The sequence below is a fragment of the Panicum hallii genome, chromosome 1 (genome assembly GCF_002211085.1).
Source record: "Panicum hallii strain FIL2 chromosome 1, PHallii_v3.1, whole genome shotgun sequence".
Taxonomy (NCBI): domain Eukaryota; kingdom Viridiplantae; phylum Streptophyta; class Magnoliopsida; order Poales; family Poaceae; genus Panicum; species Panicum hallii.
Window position 1 is genome coordinate 2,424,308 of NC_038042.1, and position 24,628 is coordinate 2,448,935.

The 24,628-nt window shown below is 48.9% G+C and overlaps 4 protein-coding genes across 5 annotated transcripts; 3 read left to right on the forward strand and 1 right to left on the reverse strand.

Annotated features, from left to right (window-relative positions):
• Nucleotides 1–133: 133 nt before the first annotated feature.
• LOC112878043 (serrate RNA effector molecule-like) lies at nt 134–4,376 on the forward strand. The gene is made up of 11 exons (XM_025942439.1): nt 134–145; nt 769–823; nt 999–1,073; nt 1,184–1,258; nt 1,355–1,402; nt 1,573–1,641; nt 1,728–2,537; nt 2,624–2,672; nt 3,256–3,371; nt 3,460–3,621; nt 4,037–4,376. The coding sequence occupies exons 3-11, from the start codon at nt 1,009–1,011 to the stop codon at nt 4,095–4,097; spliced, it is 1,455 nt and encodes a 484-aa protein (XP_025798224.1). The 5' UTR covers nt 134–145; nt 769–823; nt 999–1,008; the 3' UTR covers nt 4,098–4,376.
• A 1,353-nt stretch (nt 4,377–5,729) lies between these two features.
• Nucleotides 5,730–9,221, forward strand: LOC112883768 (eukaryotic translation initiation factor 5). The gene is made up of 2 exons (XM_025948988.1): nt 5,730–5,871; nt 7,249–9,221. Exon 2 carries the CDS (start codon nt 7,549–7,551, stop codon nt 8,911–8,913), a length of 1,365 nt encoding a protein of 454 aa, XP_025804773.1. The 5' UTR covers nt 5,730–5,871; nt 7,249–7,548; the 3' UTR covers nt 8,914–9,221.
• A 1,566-nt stretch (nt 9,222–10,787) lies between these two features.
• LOC112874671 (exocyst complex component EXO70A1) lies at nt 10,788–13,380 on the reverse strand. The gene has a single exon (XM_025938178.1). The coding sequence runs from the start codon at nt 13,198–13,200 to the stop codon at nt 11,197–11,199; it is 2,004 nt and encodes a 667-aa protein (XP_025793963.1). The 5' UTR covers nt 13,201–13,380; the 3' UTR covers nt 10,788–11,196.
• A 3,933-nt stretch (nt 13,381–17,313) lies between these two features.
• On the forward strand, nt 17,314–20,610 carry LOC112901224 (probable protein phosphatase 2C 45). Of its 2 annotated transcripts, none has more exons than XM_025970095.1 (8): nt 17,314–17,650; nt 18,640–18,767; nt 18,888–18,986; nt 19,070–19,228; nt 19,443–19,529; nt 19,625–19,716; nt 19,881–19,955; nt 20,042–20,610. In XM_025970095.1, exons 1-8 carry the CDS (start codon nt 17,436–17,438, stop codon nt 20,237–20,239), a joined length of 1,053 nt encoding a protein of 350 aa, XP_025825880.1. In that variant the 5' UTR covers nt 17,314–17,435; the 3' UTR covers nt 20,240–20,610. The 2 variants fall into 2 exon arrangements, with proteins under 2 accessions (XP_025825880.1, XP_025825873.1); XM_025970088.1 differs by having other exon boundaries at nt 17,316–17,650; nt 18,634–18,767.
• Nucleotides 20,611–24,628: the final 4,018 nt, after the last annotated feature.

The window sequence follows — 24,628 nt, forward strand, 5'->3', positions numbered from 1 at the left end:
GCCGCGCGTCTCGCTTCACGTGGAGCTCGAACCGAAGTTTTATGTTTTTGTTGTATGTTGGGGATTGTGTTGCGCAGTTCCTGGAGCAAGGGCAGGCGGAGTGAAGGCAGGGGCAGCCGTACCGGCAGTCGCTCTCGCTCTCCAGGTGAGCTAGTTACGGCTTGGTCTATGGCATTTCCAAATTGATTAGTTCACAGTTGACATGATCGTGCATTGAATTGATGTCAGTATGGTCTTATTAATAGCATGAACAGCGTGTGATGGTCGTCATGGTGTGTGGTATGCTTTCTCAAGCTGCCAGCCCTCACTCTTCTTCCATATTATTAGCCTAAAGTTGGTGAATTGGGTGGTATTCATAAGTTTGTCTTTGTCTTAATCAGCATTTCGGAAACAAACAGCTTTGGAGATTGAATTTGCATCGTCTTATATAGCTTAGATACGTAGATAGGTGGGCATCTGATGCTATTACATAGCTATGTATTGCACAATGTGCCGTCATACAAATAATGAATTTGAGTTGTTGTTATCACAGTTGAACCTGCTCCATCAATCACGTTGCTTGTTGGCCGCCATGAGGGGTAAACATCGTGTAGAGATCCTATTAACTTGATAACAGAGTTGACATCAGTACTTGTGGATTCCTAATAGTAAAGCATCCGATTAATTTGGTATTTACTAAGAAGACAAACTAATGATGTATAGAAAAAACCCATGGCCGTTCATGTGTTTCCTGACAATGTCTCATAAAAAATGACTTTTTTATTTCAGATAGGCCTCAATCAGGATATGGTGCTAGCACTAATGGTCAAGATAACACTGGAAGGTATGTAAATCACTGCCTAATAGTGGTTGAGTTTGACATGCTTGCATCTTGGTTACTGTTATTTCCCATGTGCCGTGGGTGTTCTGTTCATCCATTTCTTCGATATTCAGTTCCTTTTATTTCCCTGATGGACTGCCACTAGTATGGCAGCTTATATGATTCTGATTATTTCTAGGTTAGGATTAATGACATACAAACAGTTTACCCAAGTTCTTGAGGATGATGTTTCACCAGCTCAAGCTGGGAGCAGGTAATCAACACCAGAGCTTGGATTCGTTTTAATGGTAGTTGGTATCAATTCTACTTGTAGCTCACACCACCTTCTTGTCTAATGATACTGTTTGTTCCCTGATTACAAAGGTACCAAGAATACAGGACAGAATACATTGCTACTCAGAAACGTGCTTATTTTGATTTCAATAAGAATGAAGATTGGTATGCTAAAATCCTTTTTCTTGTTTAGGTATTATTGTAATCTATTAGTTACATGGTTTTGATGATTCTTTGATTTTGGTTTAACTTTAATTGTAGGTTGAAAGACATGTACCATCCAACAAAATTATTATCTGTTATTGAAAGGTGAAAAGTTTGATTTCCCATTGTTCTCATAGAAAGTCTATGTATAGCATTTACAAGAGACCATAACAGTTCCTTTTGATAAGTTCTAGCATTTTTTCGTTCGCTGTTTCCTTCTTTTTGCTGGAACCTTTCTTGTTGCTGATTGTTAACCATTAGACTTCTTCACTCAGGAGGAATGAATTTTGCAAGACTGTTGCAAAAAATTTGATTCTCGACCTGCGGAATGGAACTTTGGATCTGTGAGATGCATTCTGTATAATCTGTGTCGCTATAATTATTGTGATGCATTTTGTTAATTTTGCTGATATCTTGATATTTGATGTAGTGGTCCTGGAGTGACTGCTGATGCACCAACTAAATCAGGAGGCAAGGATGGAAGCCCTGAGGATGATGCAGATTATGGTGAAAGGGAAAGAAAGCATGGAAGAGGTCCCCAGAAAGAGATAGAACTGCTTTCAGCTGCTCCTAAAGCTCATCCGGTCAGTTCACAGTACAGAAGGATTCACGCTGACATAGAGCGAACTCTTGCTTTGTTGAAAAAGCTTGATTCAGAGAAGGATATTGCGGGAAACATCCTATTAACTGGTGTTCAGGGCAAGTCAAATGTTGATAAATCATTCAGCAGGTCCATGGGGCCTGTAGTTATTGTCCGGGGCTTAAATACTGTGAAGGACCTTGAAGGTGTTGAGCTCCTAGACACTCTCCTTACTTATCTGTGGCGTGTCCATGGTGTTGATTACTATGGCATGTATGAGATGAAATATGCAAAAGGTTTTCGTCATGTGAGAGCTGAAAACAAGAGTGGCAGTATGGTTGAAAACATCAATGCTGCTGATTGGGAGAAGAAACTGGATTCCTTCTGGGAAGAAAGACTGATGAATGGTGGGGATCCTCTAGTTGTATTGACTGCCAAGGACAAAATTGGTGCAGCAATTGTTGAAGTTCTAGAAACTTATGTCAGAAAATTGCAGGATGAGAAGTATGTCTGGAAGTATGGTTGTGGTGCCAATGGATGTGAAAAGCTTTTTCATGCTCCTGAGTATGTTCACAAGCATCTGAGGCTCAAGCATCCTGATTTGGTCTCTACTTTGGCCTCAAAAGTCGAAAACAATATCTATTTCCAAAATTACATGGAGTAAGACCATACACAACTGAACTCATATCATCATACTCAGAAGTGACAAAAGGTGATGCTTCTCCTCTGTTCTCGTTTTGATGCAGTGATCCAGATGCTCCAGGAGGAGAACCAGTTATGCAGAAAATGGAACCTGTAAGATTCTTTGCCTTTTAGTTACATCCTGCCACTTGGGCTCAGCATTTTCTTGTTTGTACAGCAGGCAAGACAAATGTGATGCTTGTTCCAACATAGGAACTCTAATATGAACTGCATGATCTAGAGTGTTTCTCTTTATTACATGATGTGCTGTAGCAAACTCATTCCTTTGACAATTCTTCTTGTCAGAAAATTCCCTCTTCATTTGTTTGTTTACTGGACTGCATTTTATCTCTTTATTAGAGAAAAAAAGAAACAAAACCCTCTGATTTCTATTTTTTCCAGTCGCCTTAAGTTTACTGCTAAAGATTTGTTACTTGAAAAAATAATTACTTTTAATCCGGGGACTTACTAAACTTCAGATTCTGATTCAAGATTTTGATGCTCTTATTGCACCCTTCTGTTTGATTAGAACATCTTCAGTAAAATTACATTTCTAGTTTATGCTGAGTAGGATTTGTGCTGACACACTTGCATTTGTAGTTTGGTTTCTTCTGAGTATAGCTAATAGCGATGTTTCTCAACATGCTGGATTTGCAGTTTAACATCTTTGTTGGTAATCTTACTTCCTCATTTGCAGGATAGAATGAGACGAAGGCCTGATGAACAAATGTATGGTGCTTCTGGTGGACGTGGTTCAGATACTCTACTTCTCTCCAAACCTTCACTAGTACTAATACCTGTGCCTGGTGCTGGGTAGGTTATGAATGCAACAGCTAATAATTCGGTTAGAATATCCATGCTGTCTACTGAAGTTGGTACTTTGTTTGTTTTCTGCTTATAGCCCATATGGTCCATTTGTTCCTGCACCTCCAGAGATGGCCATGCAGGTGATTCAGAAAGGATTTCCAGGACCAGATGCTGCTCGACACTGGAAGCCTTCGGTGCTGGGACCAATGCTACCCATGCATCCATCATTTCCACTTGACAGCCGTACTTATCGAAGGTACTTTATTTACCCTCTAATCAACTCTGTGTCACAAGATTATGGCACTTGGTTTGCTTTTGGTGGTGGGAATAGCAGCCAATTTTTACTCGTCAACTTTCTCTTGGATTAGTCAGACTGCTTCATGACTATGCAGAACTAGTGTATTCCATATAAGTACGTGGCTGCTTCATCATTCACCTTAATGTGATATTTAACCCTGTTTTCTTCCGGGCTTGCCTGTTTTGAAAGTTATAGCTTTGTAACTTTGACAGATTTCCCACTATGTTAGATATACCATGCAGGGACTTATCTTAGGGTTGAAAGACTTGCTGTATATTTGCTCTTTGTGCAGCGATGGAATGTCTCATCATGAATCCATTGTCTTACCGAACCTTTTCGACTATATGTAACTTGCTTCTCGCTCTGGTTGCAGTTACAAAGATCTCGACGCTCCAAAGGAAGAAATCACTGCTGTTGACTTGAGAAGATTGTAGAGAATTTCCAGTTGCCCTTTTTGATTTCGCTGATAACCACAGCTAGTTCATCCTGATAGCAAGTACAACCAGTATATCTGACGTGAAAGCAGGTTACGTTCGGTTCCTGAGGCATGACAAGCCGGAAAGTTTTTTTAGGTCTCCAATATGATGCTTCATCATGTTCTGCAGGCTCTAGCACGTCCAATACGCTCATATATGAGGATATTTTAGATAGAATTCTCATACAACAGTTACCTGTGTTTCACTACTGTGTTTGTCCATTTGTGAGAAACACAAACTGCATGGTCGTTCAACTAGCTTATAGTTGCTGCTGAATGCTGGATCACGGGAAAAACTCATTTTGTAACCATCCCCCCCCCCCCCTCTCTGATCGTTGTGGCAAATGTGGGCTTTGTACGAAAACATTTGAGCAATGAGCAATCTATAGAGAAAAAAACGATCATACGTTTTAATTACACAAGTTTGACTTGTACGCAGTTTTATTTTAGAGAGTACTAGGAGTAGTATTAAGGGCCACTTTATTAATTTCTTGTAAAACCGACTAGCAAAATACCTCATGAAGCGTCGGCCAGTTAGATTTTTTTTTTTTGTAAAGTACCAGTTAGAGTAGAACTTTAGACGATCAACATTGTACTACGAAGTAGTATCAATATGAACTCTCGATCGATGCAAAGTCTCAGTACCCAGCCCGGTACAGTGAAATGAAATCGTGCTCAGCTGAGAGGCTAGCGTCGCGCTATACGGCCGTACCAGACCTCATCATGATCAAATCTTTATCTATTTCTAAAGCATGTAAAATTTTCACATAAAATTTTCGATGCAAAGAGCGATGAGTTATGAGTAGCATATTTTTTCTCTTCCTTTTTTATTGTTTAGGCGCTTCATAAAAGTCCTTAAGCAAAAAATCTCTAAAAAGTTTTCAGAAAACTTCTAGAGTTTCCAGAAAAAAGATGTTTGGAAAAAAAAATGTCTGAATGCGAAAACCGTTTAGGTTTATAATCGTAATAGCCAGATCGAGATTGCTTAATCAGTTCATGCATTTCGTAACGCTAGGCATTTACATTTGAGCACAAGCTCTTGAACCGCTGCAAATTACATCTCTCATGCTTAAAACATGCTCCTTCTGCTTCTACCTTGTATCAAAGTATCTTGATCCTGGTCACCGATCCTGTTGCATTCTAGGTTGGGCCTGTTGCGTTACCTAACCTAAAAGGAAGATACTATCACTGCGACCTGTTTACCGACATTTTTTTTTCCTCACGTCCATTTTTTACGAGATACTCACAGAAGAATTTCCTCGAAATTTGATGTTAATTACGTTTAAATTTTAGTACCGACTTAGTACTTAGCCCTCAGGTTTCGTCAGATATTTTGTCGAAGATTATTCAACACGGTCCTCTCCTCTTTATTATTTTCTTTTCTGCAGGCGGAGTCCAGTCCACGAAACCCTCCTCCTACCGGCCACACAACTCAGAACGCAAAGCAGTTTCGGAAGCGGACGAGAAGCCAACGCCAGGCCAGATCACACCACACCGAAAAAGAGAAGAAAAAAAATCCCAAGAAAAAAAAATTAAAGAAGGCGAGCCGGATACGGCAGCCCTAGCTCGCTTTGCTTTGGCCCTGCGCGTCCCCCCCTATAAAAGCCGCCCGCCTCCGCCTCCCCCCGCACTCCATCGCCTCGCCGCCGTTCCCCGCAACCCCTCTCGCGCGCCCTAATCGCGCTCGGCCCGGCTCGTCGTCGCCCCCTCCAGACCTCCGCCCCGCAGCCGAGGTGAGCACCCGTGCACCCATCCGTCCACGGCTTGGCTCGTTGATTGATTGCTCCGCTCGTTCGATTCGATTCGATTCGATCCGCGGGGGTTAGGTAGGTAGCGGCCTCTCGAGGCTTCGGATCCTGTGTTCCCCTGATTGGATTTACCGGTTTGAGCCGGCGGCGCCGGAGCTAGTGGGCTCGCGTGGGCTGCCGGTCGTTCGGTCGATGGGTGCGGGTAGCTGGTAGCCGCGGCGTTGGTCGTCGGCAAACTGGAGCTCCCAGGCTCCATTCGCGGTCGGGGGGCGGTGGTCTGAGCGTCCTGATCGGCGGATCTGGGCGCCGTGCTGCCGGGTTCAGAGGTTCCAGATCCTGGAGTTAATTTCGTAGGTGGTGGTTGTGATGTCGGCACAGCTAGGGTTTGAGTGGTTTCGAGACAGCTTGGCACTAGGATTTATTGGGGTTGGTTTGGTAGCAATCGCCAGATTGGGTTTAGGTGGGATATGGTACTACATCAGATCGATGAAATTTTCAATCGTGGGGAGTTCAACCTCGAGTCCTGTGTAGCTTAACTTTTTAGGAACTGTTTAGATACGGGGATTGGGATCTAATTTTCATGTAGCGTGTGCAAGGTGGGTACTGTAGCTATTTTAAGTCATTAATATCTTGTTGGATGTTGCAACATAAGTGGTGAAGCGATTTAGGGCTCCTTATTTTTTGTCTATGAAGATGCCATGGCTCCTGTGGGCTTTTATTCTGCTCTGTTTTGTTGTCTGCACTAGAATTGCTGGTCTCTTTTTGTCGCACATATTTTGCCCATCAATTATAGTGTGGAAGGGCATAAATGCACTTGCAATTACTCATATGCTGATTTTGTTCTGATTGCCAGCTTCACCACTTGCATATTTTGTTCTTTGTTATGTTTTGTATTTTCTTGCCATTGCTTTTACAAATGCAACATAAATTCATTATTTGCTTAGCATATGGGATGCACTTACTCATGTTGAGGAATTACTGAACAAGTATCTGGTAATGTTATGCTGCTCTACTGAATTAGCATAGCATTACTGTAGCTGTGGGATCATGGATTTTTGCTGTTTACTATCTCCTTTTATTTTTAGTCTTGGGTATTTTATTTCGGCACAGTTCTGATTGTGGTAAGATTGGAGTGTTCTTGTATAGGCTGTAGAAATTCTAATGTCTATTTGTGTCATATACAATGTAATTCTAATGTCTATCTGATGTTGATTTAGATTTGGGTGCCTTATGATTTAATGTTTGATAGTTCACACAGTATTCCTCATTATGGTATGGCGTGATGATTTTCCTTTTATCTTGACAAATTTTATCAATCTTACTTGACCACTGACATTTGTTCCTCTATTTGTGCTAAAACAGGTAGCAGCATCTGTTCTGCTGCAGTCTGACAAAGTGGAGGGCTTAGGTGTTGCTGCTTCTTTTATGTCTGAACAATCTTTGCTTTATTTGGGATTGCTGGGAGAGTATTCTCGTGCAACTAGAAAAAGGCACAAGCTTCCGTTCCACTGCATGCATCAAGAGCCCATCTGGTCTTCTTGTTCTGAGGTGTCTTTTGCTGGTGCTCAGAGTCAGCCTGGTTTTCTCCAAGGATCAGCAGCTCCTCTCGGTTCAGGATTTTTCCACATCTGATAGCATCTGCTTCAGAAATCTTTATCCAAGATGGCGCTGCAAAACATTGGTGCTTCAAACAGGGATGATGCCTTCTACAGGTACAAGATGCCCAGGATGATTACCAAAATAGAAGGGCGTGGTAATGGCATCAAGACAAATATTGTGAACATGGTTGATATTGCAAAAGCACTTGCCAGGCCAGCTTCCTACACAACCAAGTACTTTGGGTGTGAGCTTGGTGCACAATCTAAGTTTGATGAGAAGACAGGAATTTCCTTGGTTAATGGGGCTCATGACACTGCAAAGCTGGCTGGTCTCCTTGAGGTGTTCATCAAGAAGTATGTCCAGTGTTACGGTTGTGGCAACCCTGAGACCGAGATTCTCATCTCTAAGACCCAGATGATATCACTGAAATGTGCTGCCTGTGGCTTCGTCTCGGATGTTGACATGAGGGACAAGCTCACAACCTTTATCCTGAAGAACCCACCAGAACAGAAGAAGGGAGGAAAAGATAAGAAGGCCATGAGGAGAGCTGAGAAGGAACGTCTGAAGGAAGGTGAGGCTGCTGATGAGGAGCAGAAGAAACTGAAGAAGGATGCGAAGAAGAAAGGTGCATCTTCCAAGGAATCCACTGCTAAGGTTTCAAAGAAGAAGGCTGCTGCTGCTGCTGGCTCTGACGAAGATCATTCAACGTCTCCAACTCGCAGTCGTGATGGTGACAATGCAGCTGCAGACGAGGATGATGATGATGATGATGTCGAGTGGCAGACTGACACTTCTTTGGAGGCTGCAAAACAACGCATGCAGGAGCAACTGAGTGCGGCAACTGCTGAGATGGTGATGCTGTCCACTGATGAGACTGAGAAGAAGAAGAAGCCGGCCACCCCTAAAGAAGCCACTGCTAATGGTTCTGTGAATGCCCAAGAGAGCTCTGAGCCAGCCGTCACTAAGCCCAGTCCCTACAATGAACTGGTTGGAGACATCAAGGCTAGCTTGGGAAGTGCTGCAACACCCACTCAGGTCAAGGCTGTGCTGGCATCCTCAGCCCTCCCTCCCCAGGATGTGATGAACGCTCTCCTGGAGGCTCTCTTTGATGGAGTGGGCAAGGGATTTGCCAAGGAGGTGGTGAAGAACAAGAAGTACCTTGCTGCTGCTGTGCCTGATGAGGGTGCCCAGACTGTGCTGGTCCAGGCCATTGAGTCTTTTGGCGGCAAGTGCAGCCCCGAGGCACTGAAGGAGGTTCCAGTCGTTCTGAAAGCCCTGTACGATGGAGATGTGCTGGAGGAGGAAACCATAGTGGAGTGGTACAACGCCGCCGTTGCTGCTGGCAAGAACTCGCAGGTCGTGAAGAATGCCAAGCCGTTTGTGGAGTGGCTCCAGAGCGCCGAGTCTGAAGAAGAGGATGACGAGTGAGACGCTTTGATCTCACACAGCACTCCGCTGCTACTATTTTATCTTTGTGTCATGCTTGTCTCGTGGTTGTCTTATCTCGTATGATCGTGTCAGTGTCTTATCTCATGTGATCGTGTCAGTCTCTTGTGTCCAGTCTCCACAGTTGGTGTTTGTCAGCGTCTTATGCGATTGTGTAAGCAGCGTACCTTATGTTGTTAGTTGCTTGTGGTGTCATGTGTCCGTTTGCGGCTACATTCAGTGTGATACTGTTTCACCTGTGGATTGTTTATTTGTCTTCATGCTTTAGGGGTTGTTCAGGTTTGTTGTTTTGTGAGAATGGTTCCATAGAACCAGTTTCAGCCCTCCTGAAGCGTCTGGAAAATATAACAAAGAAAACGATCACTAGGATCAACAGGAACTTTATTTAAATTTCCAACCCATACTCCTACGTTAGCAAATACTAGTACGTCTAATACTATGGTGGTATGGCAGATGACACTTTGAAGTAGCAGTGCTCCACCCAGCGGGGCTTTAAATTAAATTGCAAGTGAATATCCATGTGCATGTGCATTGCTCGTTGAGGAGGGAACGTTTGGATATAAGTGTTAATATTTTATCTTAAAGTGCTAAATTTTCGTACTAGTGTATCCAGACAGAGTGCTAAATTTTCGTACTAGTGTATCCAGACGGAGTGCTAATATGATGCTCTAAACTTTAGCGATTAGCTAAGATTTTGAAAGTGCCAAACATTTTCTGGCCACTATGGAGTGGAGCAGCGACTTGAAAGGTGGTGTTTGGTTGGACGTATTGTCCCCGTGATTGTTCACGCTGCTATCAGATCACGTGCCATCATGTTTGGTTGGGCTATGGCGGAATGGGTGATGGAGGAATCTGCTACAGCTGTGTGCAACATCGATACCGCCCACCTCATGGTGGTATCCGATCACAGCGCGCGCTGTTCTCTCCGCCTCGTAACCAAACAATGGTGGTATTAATTACAGTGCAACAGCTAACGCCAGCGATCGATTCCCACTCGTTTGACCGAACCAAACAGTGCGATCCGTTCCGGTTCCAGCGCAGTGCAGGGCCCACACGTCAGTAGCAGAACTGTTGCTGCACGGTAACTCTTGTCACCGCGCCTAATCTCCGACGATCAATCGCCGGACGGCTCTCCGCCGCGGCCACCTCAGGCTCAGGGGTCAAGCTTCGCGCGGGACACGGGACGGGAAGGGTGGTGGCCCAGCCAACGGTCCAGATAAAAGAGGCCGTATCTTAGCAGTTTGTTTGTGGGCCTCGACGAGCACGACCGCAGCCAAACAATGGTGGTATCTTCTTATCATTTTGTTCGTGGGCTAGTCGAGCACGACCATTATCTGTTGTCGGCCCAAAGCTTTTTTGAGGCCCGTTGAGCCATTTTGAACCGAACCGAACTGAAAATAATGAGCCGGGTGAATCATAATATCCTCCCGAAAACAAAATTGATGGAACGAATCAAACTGCAAGGGAGGAAAAAAGAAAAAGTAAAATCTCGAAGCGAATTTCAGATGCTTACTACTGAATATCCACACGATAAGCTGCATAATTTCATGTTCCTTCAATTCATCCTGCATCAGTGCACACTGTAAACATCAGTACCTTATGCCATGGACTCATGGCTCACTGGAGTGATTTGCAACCAGAGCTAAAAACCTGTTCCAGATCCAAGTCAAGAATTGCATGTCGAGTCAAGATACGGGGGGTCTTTCGGGAATTCAGCTGCACAAGTCAGTTTAGACTAAAAACAAAAGGGTCTAAGTGCACGAACTGAAGAAAAATGTGAAATGCAACTGATGTAGGGCACATATAATCTCCGGTTAAACAAATCTCAGAGGCTCACTTTGGAGCCCCAGGACTGCTAGCAACCAAGATTCCCAGTTCCTTGAAATTGAATTATGTTTCCATATAATCCACTACATATAATGAGCTCAAAATACAACAGATTTTACATACACTACACAGCTGATTGAATATCCTCCAAATGAATGATATGGTGTCTGGGGACACTAGAAGTACAAAAACAAGAGAAGATAGCCCAGGAGGAAGTAACATCTCAAATAGGAGCGGAGGAACGATCACGCCATCTTCTCTTCTCATGCTAACTAAAGAGGAGTTTATGTTCATATGCCACCACTGCTATCATCATTGGTCCATTATTGGGCTGCCTATCCGGCGGGGGACTCTTCACTGACCGGTTCAAATGAATCATTTACCGCATACCAGTCACTGCATAATACTGGATCCAATCTTTGGGTTCTTCAACAGAAGCTATTTCACTGCAGAAGCACTCCGATGCAACCCAGTCATCGCACTGTCAATCTTGCTACTCGAGTGCCTGATTTGGATGCTTGCAGACCTCCTGGGACGGGGCATGTAGAGCGCACTGAGCATCTTCTCCATACCATCGACAGTGAACCTTACATACCTGCCAGTATTTCCCTCTTGCTCCACAAGTGGCCCATAGTTCTGCAAGTAGCTCCGGTAAGTAGGAACGATTGTCTGTACCACAAGATTACACGTCTTCTCCCGCAGATCCTTGTCCGGTATAATCCACGATGATTGCCTGCAATACATCTCATCAAAGCTTGAATTGAATGTTTTGAGGCGCTGCTTCACCAGGTCCCTTGCTGTGGCTCGGCCCTTCGAGAACAATATTAATCCCTCCCGGTTCAGTAGTGGGGAAAGTGCTCCCCAGCTCTCCCTGATAAACATCGACAAATAGTATTCCTTGTATTGTTCATGCTCTCGCAGCCACACATCACCCAAGATCTCACCTAGCTTGGTAGCCTTCAAATGCCTAAAGAAATGCCAATGTGTGTTCATCATGAAGAGATACGACAGCATAGCATTGTCATACGCCTTGGACCAAACATCAAAGTTAGCTTCGAGGGCCTTGACAATATTAAGCACTGCGTCAACAAGCATCCTGTCATTGAACACCTCTTTGCGCCAGCTGCGATGGATGGTGAGCACCTGCCCAAGCACCGGTCTGTATTGATCACCAAGCAGCCGGTTGCAGTACTCGACAACAAAGGTAACTAAGCGCGGCACACCCCCATCAGATGGGGGAGGCATGTGCCTCTGGAGCTCCACCTGAACAATCAACTCCTCAAAGATCTCAACGGCACCATCTATCAACAGCTTCACAAGGTCCCTTGTCTGGCTCTGAATCTCTGCACACGCCTTACCGCCGAACAACCTATTGAAGTCCAGCCGCAGCTTATTCAACGAATCAAACACCTCCAGCAACCGCTGGAGCTTGATGGGGTCCTTCTTGGCATCGGCAACTGCACGGCCAAACCTCAAGAAATCAAGAACGCCGGCCTGCGCTGCAACCTCCGCGAAGCACGCAGATGCAGCATCCTTGTGCTGGCCAAACACCTTGGCACAGAGCTGCCGCTCCGACTCGAGGAGGCGGCGCACCACAAACTCCAAATGCCGCCCCCACATCTCAAGGGCAGGTCCCAACGCCTGCGCGTCCTGCGCCGGATCGCGCAAGTAGTCAAGGCCGAGAGCACCTAGACTCGCGCTCACCACGCTCCCTCGCGCATCAATGTAAGCGGCCACGCAGCGGTCCTGCCTGCCGTTGGCCACGAGGCGATCGAGGATGAGACTGAGCTTGTGGACGGCGGCGGCGGGCACGCGGGCCGGCGCCACTGCGGCCCCGGGCTTCGGCATTGCGAGCGGCGCGGAGTGGTCGGCGAGGAGGCGGCGGAACTCGGCCTCGAGGATATCGAGGGCGGCGGCGAGGAGCCCGCCGTCGAGGTCGCCGTCGGGCGCCCTGAGCCCGTCGAGCGTGACCCCGAGGTCGGCGAGGAAGCGCGGGTCGGCGAGGTCGCGGTCGCCGAGGTACTCGACGATGTCGGCGAGCCACTGCGCGGCGAGGCCGCAGTTGCCGGCGAGGAAGCGGCGCGCCTCCTCGAGCTGCGCCAGGACGGCGAGGTACCCGGGCAGGTCCTCCCCGCGCGCGCCGCCGGGCGCCAGAAGCGGCGGCTCGAGCCCGTGCACGGCGTCGAACACCTTGAGCACCGCGGCGGCGGGGCCCACGGCGCGGTCGATGTGGGGCCCCGCGGCCGCGAGCTCCCCCCGCGGCGCGCGGATCGGGCGCACCGCCGCCTCCAGCGCCGGCAGCGCCACCTGGATCTCCTCCAGCCGGGGCCCCGCTCGCGCCAGCGCGTGCCCCAGCGCCCGCGACTTCTCCACCCCCGCCCGCAGCGTCCGCCGCGCCGCCGCCAGGCTCGCCGCCACGCGGTCCTCCTCCTCCTGATCCATCACCGCCGCCGCCGCACGAATCGGCGGGGCCCGGCACGCAATGCCGGATGCCGGAGCCTCCCCCCTTCTCCCACTCCCTCTCCGCTCCCCTCTCCCCCTCTCACTGGAACCGGCTCCTTCCTCTCGGATTGCAGGTGGAGACTGGAGGGGAGAGAGAGAGGTTTGAGGGGGAGTTTGGTTTGGAACGGGGGGGGGGAGAGAGAGAGAGAGAGAGAGAGAGAGAGAGAGACGGAGAGGGAGGGGGGCAAACGGGGAAGGGGAGGACGAAAAGGGAGGCGGGGTTTTGTTTCCGGGCGGAAGGACACGTTTGGCTGTGCTCGCGTGGCTGTTTTGCTTTTCGTAGGGTTGTTGCTCTGCTCGTGCGGCGGCGGCAGCCTGGGAATCGTGAAAGCCTTCTGGCAATCTTGCGCTTGTGCTCTGCGTGAGTGGAAAGAGGAGAAACGGAGGGAGAATGTTCTGCTCCGCCTCCACTTCGCTTCTGCACTTGGCAAAGCGTCAAGCAACTGGAACAAGTACATCCAAACACACAAAAAAAAGCTCTGGTGATTGTTTTTCCAAATTTCACAATATAATCTTATCACTCACTTCAATCACTGTTGGAGGATTTCTCCAGCGGGGTGGCGGAGTGCACCCGCTTAATCCTAGTTTAGGATGAGTTTGAGGAAGTTAAGAACGCTAGATCAAGAGGCATATGAACACGGAAAGCACACAAGGGTTTAGAGTGGTTTAGGCCGCCGGAGCGTAAAACTCTACGTCTACTGTGTGTTGTATTGCTTGTGAGTCTGTAAAACTTGTGTGTTGGTGGAACGTGAAAAAGCTTACGTTCTAACATGCGCTCTCTCCCTTTTATAGGCTCAAGGGGAGCGCATACACTGAGCAGGGTCCCGACAGGTGGATCCGGCGACATATTAAATAACGTACACATTGGAGCCTTAAATACCACAGATTCGGAAATCTTCCTCTTCGGCTTCTGTGCGTATCCTATACCAGGGTATGATCATGTACCGTCTCGCTGGCACAGGGTCTGCTGTCAGTGGCATGCGTAGTGAGAGACGTGATATCACTGAAGGGTCAGTTCCCGCTGACAGGCGAAGAGGCTATATTGACCTGCCGTGCTATAGCCTCCGCGCACTGTAGCAGCGCACGCCGCGGCCCTCCTGCAGCAGGTCATAATAACCCTTCGCACACGCGCACGGGGCTGTGATGTGACTACGCCGCTCGCCCGCGCACGCGGTGCGGTGATGCAACGCGCCACCTCGGTAACTGGCGAGCTTACCGTGGTGTCAGCATACCTGCCCAACGTGTCAGTGGGCAGCCCATGCCCTGTCTCGGGCACGCGCACCCCAACCACCCGTATTTAATGCGGTAGTTGGGCTAGCTTCCAGCAGAAGGCTGGCTGCCACCGGACATGTGGCGGTGCTGGTTTAGCGGCCGCTTCCCCAGGGGCACGTGGCGGCACCGGACCTCCTCCCCGGTGGGAAGGGAGGTCCGGGCTACTCTAGCTGGCACAGGGTCGCTGGCTCCCTGGGGGTCCGGCTTCCACATGTAGGGGCCCAAGACTACCCCGCGGTGGTCCGGACCTGCAGTAATTATTCCTAAGGATCTTGTCCTCGTGGGCACGTGGAGGCGCCGGACCTGCTAGAGCGCGGGGTGAGGTTCGGAGAACGTGACCCCAACTGTCAGACCTGGGCCGTACCCCTCGTTACCCAAAGGCTTAGTGCGAGGTTACGAATAACCTCGCACCCCTCGGGTTGGACACACCAGCAGGAGGTACCCGTGTCTGTATATACCGACAATCACGGATATGAAACGGCAGTCTAGTTTTTATTTCGTTTCTTGTTCCTTTGTTGATTGCTGCAAGGATGTGAAGTTGTTTGTACACTAGTCTTACAACATATAATCTCTCTCTCCATTTAGATTTGATTCTCGTATTAGTAAAATTGAAAAATCCACAACTGATCACCGTATTATGAAGGAAACACGTTTTCCCCTCATGTCCCAAGCTAGCGTCACTTAGGGCTTCTCTGGTGGTCGACTCATGGTCTGATATGGCAGCTTGATGAATCGATATAACTACCGGAGAAAGCTGACTCTGGATGAGAGAGAACGATCGACTCATCTTTGGGAGTCGACTCATGGGCGATAAAATAAGAAGTAGAATGCTTTGCCACTCTGCTTGTGAGAGGAAGCCGTGAGCAAAAGTGAGGACGATATTGATTTTTTTTTATACTATACACACTACGGGTTGAAACCGCAAGTTAGCTAATCCATTGTCTGTATGTCTGCAACTGGTATGGTTCGAATCACCATGTACGTACAGAAGAGAGAGGTAAGACGGCTGCAAGAGTGAAGAAAAAGAAGAGCAACCATGGGCCTGTAACAGTAGAAACATGGAATGACTTCCCGTACGTATCCACTGCCCCCGGCAGGCCTCCATCGATGGATCCGGAATCCTGGCCGAATCATTGCCGACCGAGCTGGACGTAGGAAAAGACGATCGCATGGTTGCCAATGCATGTGATGTGCGGCGGCGGGCCACGCATGCCGGCACGTGCGCGCTGCAGCGGATTGGCAGCAAAGAGATTTTGAGGCGAGCTTGTGGCGGACGATTGGTGAAAATGTAAGCAAATGGGGAAGATGAGACCAACAGCGCAGACAGTCCAGAGACGAGGAACCAGCGAGCAGAAGTGGGCCGTTGCGGCACCAGCTGGTGGGGCCCAACATGTTGACACTTGTGCGTGTCGGGGTGGGCACACAGAGATGAGATGAGAGATCCGCTCACTGCCGGATTAGATGCAAGTGGTCAAATGTTGCTTCTACCTCTTGGGCCCAGTAGCCCGGCTGTAACCAAAGAAAGAACCCACCACCACACCATGATCTTGGGCTGGGCCCCTTCTGAACCCCCCACAAAACCACCCCAGAAAATAAGATTCCCTGTTTTTTTTTCTCTTCTTGCTCTTCTTTTTGCCTTTTTTTTTCTGAAACTTTGGTATAGCTACCATATCATCTACTCTTCATCTTTGGTGCCAGCTCAGCCCTAGTGCTTCCGGACACAACTCGGGAATGACCAGCTCAGCCCTAGCTCTTTCCATTCCCAGGAATGACCAGCGAGCCGAGGACGACGCTACACGTGTCCGTGAGGAAGCGCATTCCCATTCCGGATCCAGCTTCTCCTCCTTCCCCCCGGCCAGCCTTTTCACTCCCACCCGTGTCCTGTAGCGTCTCAGGCGCGCCCAAGTGTCCCCCGCGCGCATCTCGAGGGCACCGCGTGGGCAGCGGGGGTCGCCGTCGCCGGCAGGCGGAGATGGCCCCCCGGAGCGGGGGATCCGATAGAGCGAGCCCCCAGCCATCTTGCGAGCGAGGCAAGGAAAGGGGCGGGGCAACTCCCCGCCGCATGTGCTCCTCCATCACCAGTGTCTGTCTCCCAACTCCATCGCAGGATCAGGTCGTATAGAAAAACTTGAGGGGATTAACGGTGGGATTTGCTAGGGAGATTCCGCCGGCCACACACCCATTGACTTCACCGGTAATACGCGTCCTCCGTTCCCTTTCCGTCAAGTAGTACGCGTTGTCGTACAAGTAAGAAAGTACGATTACATTTTAGCTAACACTACGTTACATGGTCACACCAAGCTTCTACCTGCAAAACTCCGATTTCCCTGCTGATATATACTCCCTCCGTCTCAAATTATATTATTATAATTCTTTTAAATGTATAGATTTTAATATCTATCTAGATGTATTTTTTTATCTCGCTACGTATACTAAAAGATTAGAATAATTTGTAATTCTAAATGGAGGAAGTATGTCGGAATTTGTTCGAATCATTCAAAAGAAGAAAAGAAAATTTGAGCATTGACACGATCCATGAAAAGTCAGTAGTAATGACCACATTGAGCTAGACACACACCACGAACACCAGGACGGGTCGTGACGAAGCTATAAATACAGTGGGGCGCGGAGCTGTCCAGCTCCGGTGTACACGTAACTCCGCGCGCGGCTTGACCGGGGAGGGGGGGTGGCGTTGACCGGGTCCGCCAGGTCTCGGGCGCCCCGCCACGTCAGCCACCCGCCGATCATTCTCATCCACTCCTCCTCCCCGCCTCACTTTCCCCTTCCCTTCCACCACTCCCCGTCGCGTCCATCCGTTTCCTCCCCCCACCCCCTTCTCCCTCCTTCCACACCCCGCTGCCCGGCTGTCCCCTGCTCCGCCCCCGCTCCTCCTCCCTCCTTCCATGCGCGAGGGGCCGTGGGGTCCACCGCCTCCCGCCGCGCGCCTCTCGCCCCCGCCGCTCCCGGTGCTGGTGCTCCTGCTCCTCTCCCTCCTGCTCGCGGGGCGGCCGGCCTCCTGCTCCTGCCGCTCGGAGGAAGTCGCGGGGGTGGCGGCTGCAGCAGCGGCGCGCATGGGGCTCGACGGGGACGGCCCGCCGGACGCGGCCGGCCACATCAGGTAAGGTTCTGATCTGGTTGCTCCTCGCGATCTCGCTACCGCGCGTGGGGGGCCTGCTTTGTTTCCCTCCCCTCCTCCTCTGGTTGACTTCTAGCTTTCTACGAGGCTCTGGAGCCTTGGAGCGGAGATCCGTGGCCGCGGGGGTGGGCCGTGCTGCTTGCGGTCTCTGGGTGTTTGGGGGCGGTGTGATTATGGGTTCCAGGTGAATTAGACAGGAGCCGTGACCTACAGCCTCTCAATTGGATCTGTCCGGTTCCTGGTGCCGATCTCTGGTAGCTGCCTGCTGTAGCGATGTCGACGAGCACGGGAACGTGATGGGTTGGTGCTGTAGGGGTCATCCAGGAGTTGCTCTGATCCTCTTCTGCCTACAAGTATTTCCTCCCTTTTCACCATTAAGGGCTGCCATTTCATTGGTTATCACTGCACGTCACTGGTACCCCTTTCCCCTAACGATGTGTCGCACAAATTCAGATCAAAGATGCATAGCTTGCCGTTTTGGTGCCAAAGCGTCAGGATCTATTAACGTTTTGGTCATCCAGTCGGTTTGTCTAGCGCCCTAGCTAATTAGCCTTCCTCGCCCGGTGCCTGCTCTAAGTCCGCACTACCTAAAACTCGTGCGTGCCTTGGATCACCAAATGTACCCCTTGCAAATGAAACATTCCTTGCATCTGTGCTCTTTGATTACAATAGAAGTGGTAGACTGATCACTATGTCCTGAGATTCATCAGATAATTACGTGCTAAACATAAGCACTATAAGATAACTAGTTGCACTAATGTGTAAAACTGTATTCTAAGTTACTTTACAAAACAAGAAAGAAACTGTTACTTCGATGAACTTGGTGGAAGTAAGATGTTTAATTTGTTTTTCATCAAATCTTCTCTTCTTGACATATAGAGCACACAGACTTGCTGTCTAGATTTATTAATGTCACAGGAAATTCTTTGTACCGGATTTTGGGTTGACAGAATTTTCCTTTGCAGTAACAGTGAAAATGGTCGCTTCATTTATGGAGTTGCAAGTTCTCCTGGGAAAAGAGCATCGATGGAGGACTTTTATGAAGCAAGGATAGACGACGTTGATGGAGAGAAAGTTGGAATGTTTGGCGTATATGATGGTATGTATTCCAAGTGCCATTAAAAGTAGTACTGAGTCCATTGATTTTCATAGTGCCAGCACTCCTTCACGGAGCTGTTATTTTGAGTTGTAAAGTGAGCATAGTTTTCTGTTTCTGTAGGTCACGGTGGAGTGAGAGCAGCTGAATATGTCAAGCAGCACCTTTTCAGCAATTTAATTAAACACCCAAAGTTCATCACTGATACCAAGGCTGCTATCGGTACGCGCACATAACTATGGTAGACTTTGTGCTTCTACTCAGGGATTGGGTGATCTTGATTTCCTTCTGTTATTTTTCTGCAGCCGAAACTTACAACCACACAGATTCAGAATTTTTGAAAGCTGATAGTAGTCAGACTCGAGATGCTGGCTCAACTGCCTCGACAGCCATTATTGTAGGTGATCGCTTGCTTGTTGCAAATGTTGGAGATTCCAGAGCCGTTATATGCAAAGGAGGACAGGGTAAGCTTATTGTCTGTAAGACAACATATCTCAGTGTCTTGCATACCTATACTTCCACTTCCATCAGAAACTTTCAAATTATTATGTGCTGTATCTTTTCCTGGTCGAGTATTTCCCCATGATGCATGGATGAACTGAATAGCAGGATTCCAAGTTACTCGCATTCCACCTATCCTCAACAGTTAATGATGCTTTTTCTCATCTTGACCTGCAGCTATTGCTGTTTCAAGGGATCACAAACCTGATCAGTCAGATGAGAGACAAAGAATTGAGGATGCTGGGGGCTTTGTTATGTGGGCTGGTAATAATTCCTCTGAATCTATCTATGAAAATGGAACTATCTTAATATGCGCCAATAATCGTTTTTTGTACTGTTTGATTGTTGGAATTTTGTAGGGACATGGCGTGTGGGTGGCGTTCTTGCCGTCTCTCGAGCATTTGGTGATAAACTCTTGAAGCAGTATGTTGTCGCTGATCCAGAAATCAAGGTTTGTTATTTTAGTTTTGTTTTCTTATAGATTTTATGGATATTTTTCCAAACATATCATGGTTTGAGGAAGTATTTCGAGTTTGTAAGTGCCTAGAAATGGAGGTTCTACGTCAGCAATTGTCATAGCCATCTCAAAGCGTTTTTTTTTTCTGTTGCTACCAGGAGGAGGTGGTCGACAGCTCCCTTGAATTCCTCATCCTTGCTAGTGATGGACTCTGGGATGTCGTCACTAATGAGGTACCAGAAATATTACTGAAATATTTTCGTTTAGACTTTGGATATTCTGCACTTGGTCTGCCTATCTTATGTGATGTATTTCCCAGGAAGCTGTTGCCATGGTGAAGCCTATTCAGGACCCCCAGGAAGCAGCAAACAAGCTTCTCCAAGAAGCTTCGAAAAGGGGAAGTTCCGACAACATCACAGTTGTCATTGTCCGCTTCCTAGAAGGAGCGACCTCTGGCGATAAATCAGGCGAAGAGAAAGAGAAAGAGAAAGAGGCCGCCAATGACCAAACCTCCTAGCTGCTCATGTAGAATCATGCATGCGTTCTTCTGGCTGTTGTATCTGATGCTCGAAGTAGATGCCCCGCCGCTGTGCGTCCGCGCAGCTGTTCCGCAAGGAAACTGACTCGCCCCAACCGTGTCATTCTGCTGTTGCTCTCTCGCTTCTGGCCAGCCTAGATGGACGACAGGGCTGGTGTCGTTACTGTATGATCCAAGGCGGACTCTTCCATTTTCATTAAGCTTTGTAATGTAGCTTTCCTGTGCTGTTGATTCATGAATCGTGCTTAGATGTTTTCTTCGCAGCAAGTGCGTGTAAAACTGTTGGAACGATTTGAAGCAAGCTGTGCATCGCAGTATGAAACAATTAATCTCCCAACATTTGCTCTGTTGCCTTTCGGTGTCAAACTTACGAATGTGGTACTTAAGAATGTGTCAGTTTGTGCGACCAAAGGAATCTGTTTCTTCTTCAGAGCTGTCTGCTGAATTTGTTATGCAAGATAGCCTGCTATATGAACAGATAAAGCAATAAGCAATGCTCCTTGGAGGATTCCATGCATCCATCGGCGGCGAGGAGACTGCTGTCCGCTGGCTCGGGCGCAGCAGAACACTTGACGAGCAGCTGCTTGGTGGGGGGAACGGCGCGGGCGGGCTTCTCTGGGCCTTTCGGTGCTCAGCGGGCCCAACGAAAACCCGCCTTTAGCACGTAGAGAACAAATTCGGCTAAACGTTTTTTTTTTAAAAAAAGCTTGCATTGACCGGTGAGCGTGCATGCACAATGCACTACCAGAATCTGTGAAGCTCCCTGGCGTCCGATAGTTTGCCGAGAGTTTTTTCTTTTTCTCGAATACATTGGAGAGCTGCGCATCATTGTAATACTAAGAAGAAGAACAAAATTCGTTTACAACCCGTGGAGCCGGAAGCACATGAGGCACTAAAAAAGAAACCATGCCCATTGAGCCGACCCACAACTAACTACTCGCGCTACCAGCATCGCTAGTAAATTAAAGCAAGGGTTTCCATCCGAGACCAGTAGCATATAGTATTTAAAATTCAACTATCAGCATCACTAGCAAATTAAAGGTCGATCAAATTGAGAGTTGGTGATGGGCAATTTTCGCGCGTGCGCGTTACTGCCTTGCATCATTCACATCTGCATCATCACAACATAGACTTGCAGCAAATAACGCGCAATTACCACCACTGACGTGTTCCGCAATGATAACATATAAGCTGGTCGGTGAGCAGCAGTGAAAACATTTATGTGATGAGCAGGTAAAAACATAATGTCGCTGCAGCGGTGATCATCGATCAAAGCAAATCGGACGTACGGTTTCTGTCACTATACATTCGTACGTGCCCCGGCCCGGACCTAGCAATGATTGATGAATAAAAAGGAAAGATAGACAAGAACTACTATCAGCTCCCAGCAACGTAATTAACCCCTAGCTAGTACTGACATCAATCTGAGTTACTTTGATTTTTTTTAAGATACATAATATTTTACCATGTATCTAGATATGATGTACATCTAGATGCATAGCAAAATATATGTATCTAGAAAAGTCAAAACAAATTGTAATCTAGGACGCATGTAGTAGTCAAAATGCAGAACTGAACTCTTGGGGATCTCTAGCTAGCTACACCAACCCGTGCATACACAGTGAAAACAACAAAGGTAAGCCAACAAGCGGGACAAGGATCTTATGGGCGCCGTACACGTTCCGAATTGGTCAGTTCTAGCTAGGTTCCAGGAAGGTCCTAGGCACTGACTTGGACCTCGAGCTTTTTGGAGGTCAACATGCAGATCAAACTTAGGCATCAAGGCATGCTTGCGTGTAAATCAAACGAGCTTTAATTTACTTCTTTATTTGGACCCAATATAATGATAGGGGAAGATCTATCTCGCCCAGAAAGGTTCTTAGACATGACCTGATAGATGTGAAAACAACAAATAAAGTACATGAAAGGACTGTTTCCACTAATTAAGTGCATGATGTGTATGATAGGATGCTTTCTCGCGTGTGCTCTGGATAGCTAGACCAAGTTGTCGTCAACATCATTATCGGAGATTTTGCTTCTGCCGGGCGCTAGAATGAAGAGGAATTATTGGTAAAGATGTTGCTGCAAATTGTAAAAAAAAAGAACATATTGATGCGCCGTCTTTTGTTGGCAGTGTTGCTGTCGAACATTTCTTACTGCTTTTGAGATGGCCGTGTGGTCAGCCAACTAGCTGATGAGCGTCCACACCAGAACTAGTTGCATTGGGGGCATGCCGTGTGCCTGCCTTGAGCCCTTGACTGAACCTGTGATGGGCGAGCAGCGCCATGACCGATGAGCTCCGGCATTGACCACCGGCATGGCATGGCATCGACCTCTCGACGGAGACGGTGGCGGATCGCGGGCGCTGACTGACCGACCCCCGCGACGGCGGTTCCCACACGTGTGCGGCGCTGAGCTAGGTCGCGCCCGGAAGAAGCACACGCGGAGCGATCCGATTCCATGGGTTCCCGGAGTCGCCGGCCGGGCGTGGGTCGCCGTCCACGCACGCACCGACGTGCGCTAACACCAGCAATTATTTTAGCAACCATTGGTTGTTCACCAAATTGTCCTCCTGCTACACAGTACACACCAAATCGTACGGCCGTGCCCATCTGGTTGTTGGCCTCCTGGGTGGCACACTGCCGCCACCGATCGGCCGCCATGTCCAGCCTCACCATGGCCGGCTGCGCGGAGGAGCGCTGCTCCGTCTCCGTCGAGGAGTTCGGCACGAACCACGACCTGTCCCTCGATCGGGGTCGCCGGCCGCCGCAGAAGGGCACGAGGCCGCGGAGGCGCGGACGGTGCAGCTGTTCGGCGAGCTGCTCCTCCCTTGGCCCTGGCAGCATCTCCGGAGGAGGTCGGGCCGTGAGCGGCGCGCGCGGTGAGCCGGAGGGAAACGCGTAGGCAAGCGGACGGTCGAGCAGAGGGCGCCGGCGGCGGCGCGGGCGCCGTCACAGGACATTTCTAAAAACCCCGATTTTGAGGGTTCTTTTGTAAAATGGTGGATGGGATATTTACGTCTTACCCCCTAATTTGGATCGCGATCCGATTTAGGGGTTCTTTTGAAAATTTCCGGATTCAATATTTGCAAAGGCCAACCCGGACTCGGACGGCTCGACTCCCGGCCACCGACGGTCGCCGCCGCCGCCGTCTTGGCGAGCTGCTCCTCCCTCACGGCCCTGGCAAGCAGGGCAGGCGAGGTCTCCTCAGATCGATCAGGGAGGTCGGCGCGTGCGCGTGAGGCGCGCATGGCGATGGGGGACCTTCACCTTACAGCTTGAGGTGGAGCCCAGCGCCGTTGGCGGCGCGAACCTTGCCGGCGCTCTGCTTCGCGGCTGCGGGCGTCGATCGCGCCATCCCGAACAGCGAGATGCTGAGCACGCTAAGGAATGGAAGAACGGAAGAACAAACGAGAGAGGGAGGGGCCTGCCTGTGTAGAGGCCGCGGCAGGTGGAGGTCAAGCACCGGCGCGCCAGGACAAGCTCAAGCAGACGGAGGTCGACTGCGACCTCCGCCGCGCGCTGGTGCGACCGCCTCACCGACGAGAACGCGCGCCTCCGCCGGGACCTCGCCGGCCTCCGGGCGCCTGCCAGGATCGACGTCCGCGCCTCCTGCTGCGACAAGCAGCAGGTCACCGCACGCGCCGGCGAGGTGGCGTGACGGAATTGCAATTGCAACTGACACCAAGCAAGGGCTCGAGCCATTTGCATGGCGACATGCTGCTGGAAGAGGGTACGCTGGGGCCAGCAAGAAAGCACAGCAGCAGACAAGAAGGAATTGGAGGAGGCGACAGCACACCGGCCTTGGCAATGCAAGGACGAAGCAGGTCACAGCAACACCGGGCCACTGACCGCCCTAGGTCCAATATGGAGGAACATGACCTAGAACAGTTTCAATGATCCCTTGCTGCTTATTAGGACAGAGCCTGTTTGATTCCAACCTAGAAGCAGAAACACTGATAGCTACAACATCGTTGTGTTCGACGACACAGGACACCCAGAGACGTGCATGTCAGCCAGCGCAATAGTGGGTCAAGAAACTGTATCTGCATTCGACCTACTCGAGGAGAGAAAACGTTGCTGCTAGGGACGCAATGCAAGTGGATTACACACTCGATGGTGTTTTGATAACGTACCACTCTAGTTCATCTGTTCTATTTCTATCAAATTAATTATACGGAATGCCGTTCTAGTTAGTTCATTTCATCAATTTTTTATTCATTCGATCCGAAAATGAGAGTATTTAATACGGTCTGCAACCTGTTTACTCCAACATCCAGTTCATCTGCAGGCCGTAAAATAAACCTTTTTCAGGTTAAAATGCAAACTACGAATATCATCGGTGCCGGCTGCTGCCGTACATCAGGAC